General features: G+C 35.2%; 1 protein-coding gene across 1 annotated transcript in view; it reads left to right on the forward strand.

Annotated features, from left to right (window-relative positions):
- TIM50 (Haloacid dehalogenase-like hydrolase (HAD) superfamily protein) overlaps positions 1-13,735 on the forward strand; it is a 216,090-nt gene that overhangs the window by 149,399 nt on the left and 52,956 nt on the right. Inside the window, exons 6-9 of the mRNA XM_089458470.1 lie at positions 3,862-3,966; positions 4,139-4,237; positions 8,511-8,667; positions 8,877-8,979. Of these exons, the coding sequence (XP_089314596.1) occupies positions 3,862-3,966; positions 4,139-4,237; positions 8,511-8,667; positions 8,877-8,979 (464 nt within the window). The remainder of the gene's footprint in view (positions 1-3,861; positions 3,967-4,138; positions 4,238-8,510; positions 8,668-8,876; positions 8,980-13,735) is intronic.

Genomic DNA, 13,735 nt, shown 5'->3' on the forward strand with positions numbered 1-13,735 from the left:
ATACCTCTTTACAACCTCTTGCAAACTATGTTCTTTCAAATCTCAACAAGTACAACCAAGCACACAAATATATATGTACAAGAGCATGAAATTAACTTTACAAGGAGAGCATCTAGGGTTATCAAAACTTTGAATAAGAAATTAAACTTTAGATATTCAAAACCTAAACCTAGTTAGGGTTAGGGTTACACTTTCATGCCCTAGACACTTACAACAACCTTTGCCAGGGATTTGTCACAAACCTTAGATATTATCATTAAAACTTTAATAATAATCCTTAGATATCCAACAACTAAACCATGTTAGGGTTTCAACCATGTCAGAAGCATTTAGACCTAGGGTTTCATTGTTCATGCCCTAGGATCTTTTATTAACTTCTACAAGGGTTTTGTCATAAACCCTATATACTATCACCAAACCCTAAAAAGCTAGGGTTTTATCGTATGCCCTAGATACCATCAACAAACCCTAAAAATCAGAAGGCTAGGGGTTTACCAAAGTGAACAAATGAAAACAAATACCCTAACAATATAAGAATCTTTATGATTCTATAGAAAAACCCTAGAAAGAAAATATAAAAGATAAAATGATGGTACCTTATTTTCATGATGAGGACCTGCTACTGATCTTATGAACTTAAACATACCTTGAGTTGTTCTCTTTACAAACCTCGAAGGGTTTTCTTTGCAATAAAGCTTCTTTCATAACTCATGTCTTCCTTTTGTAGACTCCCTCTTAATCTGGCCACAATCCTTTCTTTAGAATATTCTTGTAAACCTTCTTTCAAGGAAAACACAAGGAAAGGATTATAATCAAGCAACAAAAATAAAGCTAAATATATAGAGGAAATCAACGAGGTAATGAAAGGAATAAAGAATACTTATCTTTTGAGAAAAGTAGAAGCCCCCTCTTGATTTTGCATTGATCCAAACATTTTGAGGGATTCCTTCACCTTATCAAAACAACTCAAGAACTTTTTATCAAAAAATATTAGATCTACAAACCCTAGGAATCAAAAGAAAGATTAATCCTAGAGTTAATTATAAGAGAAAATTCTACAAAGCCTAAAAACAAAGACCTATACTATAGATAAAGGATATACAAGGGATAACATCCCTAAAGACTTAATAGAATAAGTCTTTGATTTCAAAATGTTTTCTTTGGAGGATTATCATTAGTGGCAACTATAGCTTTGTCTCTTTCTCTCTTCTTGTTCTTAGGCTTATCGGGGCATTGGTTCTTATAATGTCCCATCTTGTGACAATGATAGCATTCTATTTTAGAAAGTTCAATCTTGCCATGATTTTTCTTTGACCCTTTAAATTTCTTATTTCCGCAGAATAGGAATTCAAGGTATTTTCTTCATCCTCTTACTTACCTCCTATCAAGGAAAGGCGAGCTTCTTCTTGAGTACATGCAGACCACATTTCTTCAAAGGAGGGAGAAATTTTCCAACTACTAATTCTAGCTGCAAAGGCATTCCAAGACTTTGGTAGTCCTAGAAGGGCAACAATCACAAGTTCCTTATTAGGGATTATTTCATCAACTGCTTGTAGTTCATCTCTTATACAAGCAATTCTTACAAAGTAAGAGGACACTGTATCATCTTTGGTCATTTTGACAGTTCGAAGTTCATTCTTTAGACTTGCCACTTGTCCAATATTCTTGATTGTAAATAACTTGGAGAGAGCATCGTACATTTTCTTTGAAGTATCTAGCGTGGATATGTAGGGAATCAAGTTGTCTTTAACTCCATCCACAATTAGGCTCATGGCTATAATGTCATTTTCCTTGTACTTTTCCTTTCCAACATCATCTGTAGGTTCTTTGACTTTTCCTTGTACTAATTCCAATACTTTATTCCTTGCAAGGATGAGGTCCATCCTTGTTTTCCATGCTCTAAAGTTAGAATTTCCTTGAAGTTTATTCTCAGATTTCATTGATGATGCCATAGATATAATGTCACTTTTGATGAGGTCTTCTATTGAACTTCCAAAAGATTGCTTACCAATACCTTTTTCAAGGGAGGTCCCAAGACTTCTTTCAAAACTTCCAAGACTTCCTTCTTTTCTTCAAAACTTCAAGAGTCCAAAACTTCTTCTTTCTCCTTAAATCCTTTCTTGAACCCTAACTAAGTGATCTTCAAGCTGCGCTTTTCTCTTTCTTCACCTTAGCTCTGATGCCATGTTAGAAAATCAGAAAGGCAGAGATATTTTCTTGTCTTGATAATCACTTGTGATTTCTTTGTAATCTTATTAACTTCTTTTATATCTTCTTTTATCTTCTTATCATCAAGCAACTGCCAAAACATAAATGCATGAAGATCAAAACAACGAGACAGGATGTAGGCTCTCAGCCAGGGCAAAACCCCTCTTGAAGGGGATAACCCAAAGAATTCTCTTCTCTTCCTTTATAGCCAAATCAAATGAGACAACCATGACCTTTGAGTCTTGACCCACAATAAGACCTCCAATCTGCCAAGTCAGCCTCCCAACTAAGGCCTTTCAAGATGACAAAAATCTGCTTCTAATCATCAAATGTCAACCTTCTTCAAAATTGCTTCAAATCTTCAATCACAGATTTCGGCCTCTACTGCAGACCTGCAATTATCGGCCCCTCCTGCAACTCAGATTCTCGCATGTGTGGACTAGAAACAAGAGAAAAATGATCTTCTTTCCTTCACTAGGGTTCCTCATTTTTTCGCTAGGGTTTTTCTTTCTTCTTCAAGCCTTTTCACTCCTTTCTTTCCTTCGCACTTCCTTGCAATTGCAGATCGAATTTCCTTAATTGATTCAACAATAGGTCGAATTGCATTGCTTATTTATAGTGGATGAAGCTCGCTTATGAGGCCGACTTGACAGTTCTTGAGGCTGACTTGGTGGAGGAGGTTTACATGACTAAATTTCATCAAAATAATTTTTCTTCTTTGATACAAAATGTCGAATAAGTGTCTATTACATGACAACAAGGACTATGACACATGACACAACCCTAGAAGCACACAATGGGTGCTTAGACCTAGAAACATAATAAATAGAGCATGAAACCCATGCTTATAAAAATAATTTTCTTTTATCTTTACAATAATTTTCTTTTCTTCTTTTTACAAATACATATGAATTACATCATGTCATGCGCTAGACAACAATTATGAAGACCGATGCTAGTTACATTTTCAACATTCTTCTCCATGTATCATTGTGGCTTTTTGATTTCCTTGCAATGGGGGTTTATTCTTCTACTCTTTGTTGATTCCCTCTTCACCTTTCACAAACAGGTTTTTATTGTTAAAGCACTTTTGTATTGCATTTTTCATATACCCATACCCAATTGAAGGGTGGAGAGAGGGAAGAGTAAGAGCACGGACTCTGCCATGCTGTCAATTGTCCATATTAAGCCATATGTCTATGTGGTCTCCACTTTCTAAATCCATATCCTTTTGCATCAATTATTTTCATCATTTTATTGGTGAATGAAGTTCACATTTATTAAGTTCTCCCTTGTATATTATTGTATTATTTTGCATATTTTATTGTCAGATGAGTTTCCTAAATGCTTAAGTTTGACTAAGGATGAAATGTTACAAAACACAAAATTGTCTGCAAAATGGTTTGAATGCAAGTGTGTATTCTATCTAGTACTTGAAGTGTTGTTTCCTCTAGCTGCTTATTTGATGAAAATGTTTCCTTGTTGGTTTTTCATTACTAATGACAGTGGCTGAACAGAAAACTTCTAGCAAGGTGATTGCTGGATAATGGATTTGTGATTGCTAGTTCTATTAGCAGTATCAGTGATGTGATTGTACTGATTGTGCTGAAATGAGAGAATGGAATGTATTCTTACTCTTTCTTGGCCCTGTAGAGAGATCGAGGATGGAAAACATTTAAAAGACCTGGTGTAGAGGCATTTTTGGAGCATCTTGCACACTACTATGAAATTGTGGTTTATTCCGATCAATTGAATATGGTAATCACTATTTAAATTTGTCAGGTGTTCCTTGATTGGTGTAACTATTACTGATATACTAGCCAAAATAATCTGTTTTTTGTTATCTTGTTATATATTTATTTCAAGGATGATATAGTCTATAACCTTGAATTCTAAACTTATAGTGTTCTTGCTTATTTTTCCTTTCTAGTACGTGGACCCAATCATGGAGAGGCTTGATCAAAAAGGCTATGTTAGGTACAGGTTATCACGGGACGCAACTCAGTATGTGAATGGAAAACATTATCGGGTATGCCCTTGTGACATTTAAAGTATATGGTCATGTATCAAATGATCTAATATGAAACTATTTATCTGCAGGAAAAATAAAGTGACATATATCCAACCTTGTCCATGAGTTAATAAATTTTGGTCTTTGAACATAATTGAAAAGATATGATACATCTATAATCTCATACACGGAGAAAATTGACAATATGCTGTAAATATGTAAGACTGGTGCTTGTGATGATTATATGCTTTCTATTATCCGTTTATGTTATCTAGAGTTTTAATGCATGGTAGCTTGTTTATCATGCTGCAAAGTTAAACATTTTCCAATGGGGTTTTCTCATACAAAGCCCATTCAGCTTTTCTCATAATATTTTTTCCACTTATCTGCATCACCTTGGATCAAGTTTCTATTTGACCTACATCGACAATTTGTGTTTGTGTACGTGGCACAGCAGTCTTCCTATCTGGCTAGAATTCTGAATCCTTTCTCATTTTGTTGGGCATTATCTTCTTTGTCTAAGCATTATTATTAGGTTCTGAACTTTCCAGGAGTCTGAATATTCCTCTCCCTGTTCCCTGTATCAAACACTTCATTTTTTGGTACCTTCAGGGCTGCTTTGAAAATTTTAATATCAATACTGCCCATTTGAAGCTCTGTGACCTGTAGATTTAATTGTTCAATCTTGTCATCTCTTCTTGTAATGGTATTAGTGGAAACCTGTTGGATTTTGTCCATTTCTGATTTTAATCTTTCCTCTAAATCTTCCATTTGCTTCTGATATTGTTGTTGTAATTCAATTGTCCTTTGATACAACTGTTCTTCAAGCTTTGATTGCTGATGACTTAAAAGATTCTCAAGTTCAACAATCTTATTTTCCTTTTGTTTTAGTGTCTGCATCAAATTATTAACAGACCAAACATTTGCTGAAGCAAAGGTACCCATAGAGTTAGCAATTTCTACTGCAAACGGTTCATCAGTATGTTTGGAGGCATCCCAAATAATTGTTTGTTGAACAGGAGGTTCATCCTTTTGATCAATCCTTTTCCTTTTAGGCATGCCTTTAACAATTGATCTCTTCTTAGTGCTGCAGAAGTAATCATGAGATGTAATATATTTTCCTTCTATGGGTGTCAAGGAATCCACATGAATTACATTTGGGGATGAAACTCCAGGAAGGGAAGAAAGGAGTTCTAGAAATAATCTCTGGAACAACAATACTTGTTTTCTCTCCAGACTTCTCAACTGAGCATCTTCTGAAAGAGTGATAATTAGAGATTGGGGTCTGATTGAATTGATGAACTTTTCTGAAGTTGAGATTCTTTTGTTTTAGGTTTTTCTAATGATCTTTACCCACTTTGTGCCCCGCTCTGGGGTTGAACAACCTGAACATTTTCCAATGGGGTTTTCTCATACAAACCCCATTCAGCTTTTCTCATAATTTTTTTTCCACTTATCTGCATCACCTTGGATCAAGTTTCTATTTGACCTACATAGACAGTTTGTGTTTGTGTATGTGGCACAGCAGTCTTCCTATCTGGCTAGAATTCTGAATCCTTTCTCATTTTGTTGGGCATTATCTTCTTTGTCTAAGCATTATTATTAGGTTCGGAACTCTCCAGGGGTCTGAATATTCCTCTCCCTGTTCCCTGTATCAAACACTTCATTTTTCGGTACCTTCAGGGCTGCTTTGAAAATTTTAATATCAATACTGCCCATTTGAAGCTCTGTGACCTGTAGATTTAATTGTTCAATCTTGTCATCTCTTCTTGTAATGGTAGTAGTGGAAACCTGTTGGATTTTGTCCATTTCTGATTTTAGTCTTTTCTCTAAATCTTCCATTTGCTTCTGATATTGTTGTTGTAATTCAATTGTCCTTTGATGCAACTGTTCTTCAAGCTTTGATTGCTGCTGACTTAAAGATTCTCAAGTTCAACAATCTTATTTTCCTTTTGTTTTAGTGTCTGCATCAAATTATTAACAGACCAAACATTTGCTGAAGCAAAGTTATAGAGTCAGCAATTTCTACTGCAAACGGTTCATCAGTATGTTTGGAGGCATCCCAAATAATTGTTTGTTGAACAGGAGGTTCATCCTTTTGATCAGTCCTCTTCCTTTTAGGCATGCCTTTAACATTTGATCTCTTCTTAGTGCTGCAGAAGTAATCATGAGATGTAATATATTTTCCTTCTATGGGTGTCAAGGAATCCACATGAATTACATTTGGGGATGAAACCCCAGGAAAGGAAGAAAGGAGTTTTAGAAATAATCTCTGGAACAACAATACTTGTTTGCTCTCCAGACTTCTCAACTGAGCATCTCCTGAAGGAGTGATAGTTAGAGATTGGGGTCTGATTGAATTGATGAACTTTTCTGAAGTTGAGATTCTTTTGTTTCAGGTTTTTCTAATGATCTTTACCCACTTTGTGCCCTGCTCTGGGGTTGAACAACCTGAACATTTTCCAATGGGGTTTTCTCATACAAAGCCCATTCAGCTTTTTCTCATAATCTTTTTTCCACTTATCTGCATCACCTTGGATCAAGTTTCTATTTGACCTACATAGACAATTTGTGTTTGTGTACGTGGCACAGCAGTCATCCTATCTGGCTAGAATTCTGAATCCTTTCTCATTTTGTTGGGCATTATCTTCTTTGTCTAAGCATTATTATTAAGTTCTGAACTTTCCAGGGGTCTGAATATTCCTCTCCCTGTTCCCTGTATCAAACACTTCATTTTTTGGTACCTTCAGGGCTGCTTTGAAAATTTTAATATCAATACTTCCCATTTGAAGCTCTGTGACCTGTAGATTTAATTGTTCAATCTTGTCATCTCTTCTTGTAATGGTAGTAGCGGAAACCTGTTGGATTTTGTCCATTTATGATTTTAGTCTTTTCTCTAAATCTTCCATTTGCTTCTGATATTGTTGTTGTAATTCAATTGTCCTTTGATGCAACTGTTCTTCAAGCTTTGATTGCTGCTGACTTGAAAGATTCTCAAGTTCAACAATCTTATTTTCCTTTTGTTTTAGTGTCTGCATCAAATTATTAACAGACCAAACATTTGCTGAAGCAAAGGTACCCATAGAGTTAGCAATTTCTACTGCAAACGGTTCATCTGTATGTTTGGAGGCATCCCAAATAATTGTTTGTTGAACAGGAGGTTCATCCTTTTGATCAATCATTTTCCTTTTAGGCATGCCTTTAACAATTGATCTCTTCTTAGTGCTGCAGAAGTAATCATGAGATGTAATATATTTTCCTTCTATGGGTGTCAAGGAATCCATATGAATTACATTTGGGGATGAAACCCCAGGAAGGGAAGAAAGGAGTTTTAGAAATAATCTCTGGAACAACAATACTTGTTTGCTCTCCAGACTTCTCAACTGAGCATCTCCTGAAGGAGTGATAGTTAGAGATTGGGGTCTGATTGAATTGATGAACTTTTCTGAAGTTGAGATTCTTTTGTTTCAGGTTTTCTAATGATCTTTTCCCACTTTGTACCCCACTCTGGGGTTGAACAACCTGAACATTTTCCAATGGGGTTTTCTCATACAAAGCCCATTCAGCTTTTCTCATAATTTTCTTTCCACTTATCTGCATCACCTTGGATCAAGTTTCTATTTGACCTACATAGACAATTTATGTTTGTGTATGTGGCACAGCAGTCTTCCTATCTGGCTAGAATTCTGAATCCTTTCTCATTTTGTTGGGCATTATCTTCTTTGTCTAAGCATTATTATTAAGTTCTGAACTTTCCGGGGGTCTGAATGTTCCTCTCCCTCTTCTCTGTATCAAACACTTCATTTTTTGGTACATGGTGATCAAGTTTCTTCATTATTGGTTTTTGGTGATCAAGTTGACATTGTCTGTCTGTTGGAATGCTGTATGAACGAGGCAGCGTGATTTATTATTATGTTTGATAGTCTTGAATCTTGATATACTCCTTGTATATTTATAACCTAAGCATTTAATGTGTGATCTACAAACTATTCAAACTTTGCGTTGTTCTTATTACTACATAGTATATATTAATTGAGATCCTGATCAATTAATTAGTAGTTATACAGATTATATACATGTGGACTGAGCCTTCAATTTCAACTCATATTTTCCTTTTATGATCTATTTTACTGTGTTTGATATATGCTCTCCTCTTAATTTGATATTTTTATTATATTCTATATAGTGTCAAGTCCGGTCCTTTCTGAAGATTATATACTAATTATTTCTAATTTATTCCAGTTATTTATTTCTAGTGCATATAGTCTAATGGTTCAGGGGATTATTGCAGGATTTGTCAAAGCTGAATAGAGATCCTGCAAAAGTGATTTATTTGAGTGGACATGCTTTGGAGACATGTCTGCAACATGAGAATGCTCTGCCCATTAAGCCATGGAAGCTTGAACCAGATGATACAGCACTCTTGGATCTTATACCTTTCCTTGAGTGTAAGCTGACTGTTTTTCTGATCAAATAAGTGTGTGTGTGTGTGTGTATATATTATTTCTTCCTTTTCTTTTTCTTAAAATTTATGTTTGACCTGTTCTGTTTACCACATAATCTGTATACCTGAGGAATTTTTGAAGCTTTTCAAGTTCAAAATAGAGAAAACATAGTGTGCCTATCTGAGGAATTTCTGAGGTTCTTTAAAATGCAGATGTGGCACGTCATCACCCACACGACCTGAGGGAGGTTCTAGCATCTTATCAAGGCGAAGATGTTGTAACTGAATTTCGTAAGCGTACCAAGGAGCATCAGAGGTATGAACTTGCTTGTCTGACTAGCAAAGTTTCAAATGTTACTGCTAAGTCAGAATGGTTGTTAATCTTTATACATAATTACAAGCCAGTATGTAGAAATTTTAAAAATAAATCTAATTGTGATAAGTATTTATCCTTGTACTATTTATTGTAAAACACCACAAACATTGGATGTCTTAGTCTTGTATCTTATTGAAAGTTTCCATATGTGTGATTTTGGAAAAAAAAGTAGTAGTTTCCTTCCAAATGAAAGATTATGTGAAGCACCTTTTTATGGTGTAATGTCAATGTTGCAAGGATCTAGTTTCCCCACTTCTGGACTCTTCTAGCCCGGTGGGTGTTAACTCCTCCATAGCAAAAGATACAAGGTGGTTTTTGTGGAAAGGAGGGAATCCAATCAAAAAAAGTTTCTCCTAATCAATTGGAATATTGTTCGAGCCCCTAGGGATCAAAGACCTCACCCTAGTTAACATAGTGTTGGGAGCCAAGCTGCTGTGGAGGCTCATCTTGGGGAAAAATGAATGGTGGAAAAAGGATATACTTAAAAAATATCTAGAGGAGGAATGAATTTGCAGCCTATATCACCACTCGCTTTTGTCACGAAGTGGATTGCAGATTTGGGAGCTTCTCTCTGCAGCCCTCCTCCTCCAAAGAAAGTAAACTTTGATCCATGGTAATGGGGCAAAATCAAATATCTGGACAGATAGTATGATGGAAAAGAACCTTTGCATCAATTTCAGTCTCTTCTCCCCTCAAGACTTGGTTGGATGGGCAGCAGGCTGTCTAGGCGGTCTGTGTTGATTTCTAAATTCGAGCTCTGATTTTAATTCCTAGTAATTTTTATGATCCAGAAAACATTTATGCAATTACCAAATATAAAATTTAGACAACAAAAACAAAATATAGGAAATCAGTCACACGGAGAAAATTATACTCCAATTGATTTTCACTTTTATTTATCAAAACCATCAGGGGTCCCTAAACAGGAAATCGGCCCACTGAGAAAATTACAAGCTACAACAAATTTTCTGAAATAAACTGGGCACTTGTATGGCTTATACAATTTTCAGAAAAATCCTACCTCAAGCCCCCAACCAGCAATGCTGCTCCATGAGCCTCTATGACCCCTTGTGTGAGATGATATTCAGCTTGTGTGTGCTGTACGGCTGGATCTGGGACATGTGTGAGGCTGTGGCTCCTCCAAATTGACCTCCTCCTTCCCCAAGTGTCATGGTCTTGCAAAAACCACTGTATGACTACATTGGGGTGACTTCCTTGTAGAAAATGTCTCTCATCAGATTTTCTCTTTTGGCCTTGAGTATCACACTCACTCAGAAAATCACTCTCTCGAAATTGTGTCTTTCTGCTCTTGTTAAGCTTGCTTCTGTACTTTCTCATTGAGTTAAATCCCTAACCCTAATCTCCATAGTGTTGAATGGCTAGGATTAAGTCCTAACTCTCTTGAGATTAAAACAAATTCAATAGTGTAATTAAAATTACATTTCCTTAGTTTTTCTAGCTCATTAGCCAACATGAAATGTAACGAACAAAGTTCGTATACGTAGCAAACTTACTTCAAAAGATCTGAAATATATAAATATCCATGATAGGACAATAATGTATTATATAAGAATATTTGAATACAAGTGAGATGATTACAATGAGGGTGAGGGCCTGCTCATATACCTTAGGCAGATGCCTCTTCACCAACAACCATGTCCTTAGGGACATATCTCTTCATTAATTAATTACTAGTTAATTTATCATTTATCATTATTTACATTATTTGTATTATTTTAAATATATTTTATTCATAACATTGCCTTCCTCTTCAAAAAGCTTTATCCCCAAAGCTTACTGATGAAAGGGCTTGATCTCTTTTCTTGTTTCAAATATCTTCTCGTCTCAGTACTTTCATCTTCTTTGATACAAGACGATATGATCCTCTAAGTGATAAACAAAATTGTCGGACTGAAAATGGATCTGACCATCCTAAGTTAATCTTCTGTGGAACCTTTCACTTACTGGAGACTTGTAATAAATTGTTATCACTGGACTGAGTTACAAGACGATATGATCCTCTAAGTGATAAACAAAATTGTCGGACTGAAAATGGATCTGACTATCCTAAGTTAATCTTCTGTGGAACCTTTTGATAACTGGAGACTTGTAATAAATTGTTATCACTGGACTGAGTTGTGCACATTTTAGTGTTCTTCGAAACATAAGTTTGTTGTTTATGTTCTGAGTGATATAGATTTGTAGATTAAATGAAGTGTCTATTCTTGTGATTTGGATGTAGATAAGGAGATCTTCTTATTTGTCCTTCCTTGAACATGTGTTTGGTAATTCCCTGATTTTCTTCAAGTACTGATGTTGTTGAGTTTGCTATTGAATCATTACTTGAAATTTCCATCGTTTGAACTGCAACATCTGAATATGTTTTTCCTTCTACTAATCTGTCATTTTCTTGAGTTGTGATATTGATTGGATTGGTGTTCGTATCTTTTTTCTTTAATGTGGATTGAAGACTTTGACACTTCTTTCGTGAGTAGTTCTTCTAACTTGTTTTTTAATGATTTCTTGTCATCCTTGAGTTTCTTAAGTTGAGTGAGTAAACTTTGATTATGGTTTCTCAGACATAAGAGTTCTTTGGTTTCTGATTCATCAACCTTATTTTCAATGTTTTGACTTTTAAGCTTTTCATCTTTTAGATCTCTGATTTGTTCTAATAACCTTTGATTCATGTCTTTTAAGTGCAAATTTTCTTCTTCCTTTTTTGATGGAATCTCGTTAAATTTCTTCTCGACACATTCTTTTTCTTCTAATTTTTTCTTTCTTTCCTTGGACTTTTTGACCTTCACAAGTAATTTTTGGCAATGGTCCCTTAAACGTAAAATTTCCTTGTCCTTTTCTGTTAAATTTTGTTCCAGTTTTGCAAGTTTTTCCTCTCGTTCTGTCATTTGCATTAGTGCACCATCTTGACATTCTTCAGCATTAAATAATTTTCCACATGTTGGACAATATAATTTGCAATTTTTATGGATACATGGATATTCAATGTATGTTATACAAAACAAACATTTAGTCCAAAATAATGATTGTTGTGTGGAACTCATTTTGACTTTCTTTAACTTTTTACTAAAAAAACAAATCTTTGCCCTTCTATAATACCTTTCTTTGTAACTTGTACTTTAATACCCCTCTTTTCTAACTTTGTACTTCGGTGAAAATAAATTTCATAATGTCAAACTTTACCCCATTTTTTTTGTTAATAATTTTATAAACTAAACTAACTTTGAGTTGTATAATCTTTTAATATATATATATATATATATATATATATATATATTTAATTACTCATCTCTTCTATTTTATTTTTATTTTTATTTTTTAGCTCAAATACTTCACGCTTTTTTAGTGAAACCCTTATACTTTCACTTCCTTGATAGCTTTGAATATGTATAAAGCTTTTTCCTTTAGAAATTAACTCCGAACTTAAAATATTCTTTAGGAGTTAATTCGTTCATAATAATTTGGTGGGCGCATGAAAATTTCTATTGGCCAGAAACATATAAATTTCACTTTTCACTTCTTGTATTATTAATTATCAATACAAGTAAGTAGTTTATTATGAAGCGATGGCAGTGTATGGTTACGTTACTCTAAACGTAGCTATCTCATCCCGCAACTGGTAGAAGATGTGAATGGCAGTGTACGGCTGGTTTTTCTATTGGCTAGAAACATACAAATATCAGTTTTCACTTCTTGTATTATTAATTATCAATACAAGTAAGTAGTTTATTATGAAGCAATCGCTGTGTATGGTTACGTTACTCTAAACATAGCTATCTCATCCCGCAACTGGTAGAAGATGCGAATGGCAGTGTACGGTTGGTTTACTCTGGAAAATTCCAATGGATGTTTCTTATGATGGGTGGCTGCTTTGACGACAAGGCTATGACGTAGGGAAAATCAACGGTGGCAAGTGAAGTTTTTGCCGTTAAATTACCTTTGGTTAACGCAATTCTGAATATGGCTAGTATGGCAGTGGTGGTGTGTATGACTTCGACTGCCAAGGGATTATGGATGAATATGATGAAGTCCCCTAGTGTTGGTAGATTATGTGGTGCCGATGGAACAACACAGAATGTCAACGACAAAATTGAAGTTGTGGCCACTATGTACAGTGGCTGCACGAGGAACAAAATGACATGGAGCCTGGCGATGAATGGGACTTGCAACGACAACTTGGTAGCGATGGCTCACGGTTGAGATAGCGGGCGGTTGACCTATGGTGGCTAAAGGAGGCGTGGTGGCTTCCAAAAACCTGACAACGGGGAGAAGGGACCGGGAGTGGAGGCGTTTTCAGTGGCTGTTGTGGTGGTCTATTTGGCGGATTGTGCAGCGACCTGTGGCTTGTGGCTGCCTACAGTGACTGAGAGGTGATTTTTTTTTTTTTAATTTGCGTTCTCTTCTATATGTAACTTTTTAATTGTTTTTTTTTTCTTTTTTTTTTTTTAATATAATTTAAATTTTATTTTATAACTTTTTTTTTTCTAATATTTTTTTTTTATCTCTTTTTTTTAAAATATTTATAGCTCCCTTTTTTTTTAATGGCCAAAGGCCTTACAACAATATGGAGAATCTCCAGAAACTGTGTAGTGAAACGCTTGAATTGCGATAACAATGATGTTGACGACGAGTTGATGGCCAAAGGCCGAATTAGACTAGCTTTGTGCAACGGTTGAGCAGC

Source organism: Pinus tabuliformis, chromosome 7 (genome assembly GCF_031772625.1).
Source record: "Pinus tabuliformis cultivar Carrire ecotype Pingquan chromosome 7, CPIR1, whole genome shotgun sequence".
Lineage (NCBI taxonomy): Eukaryota > Viridiplantae > Streptophyta > Pinopsida > Pinales > Pinaceae > Pinus > Pinus tabuliformis.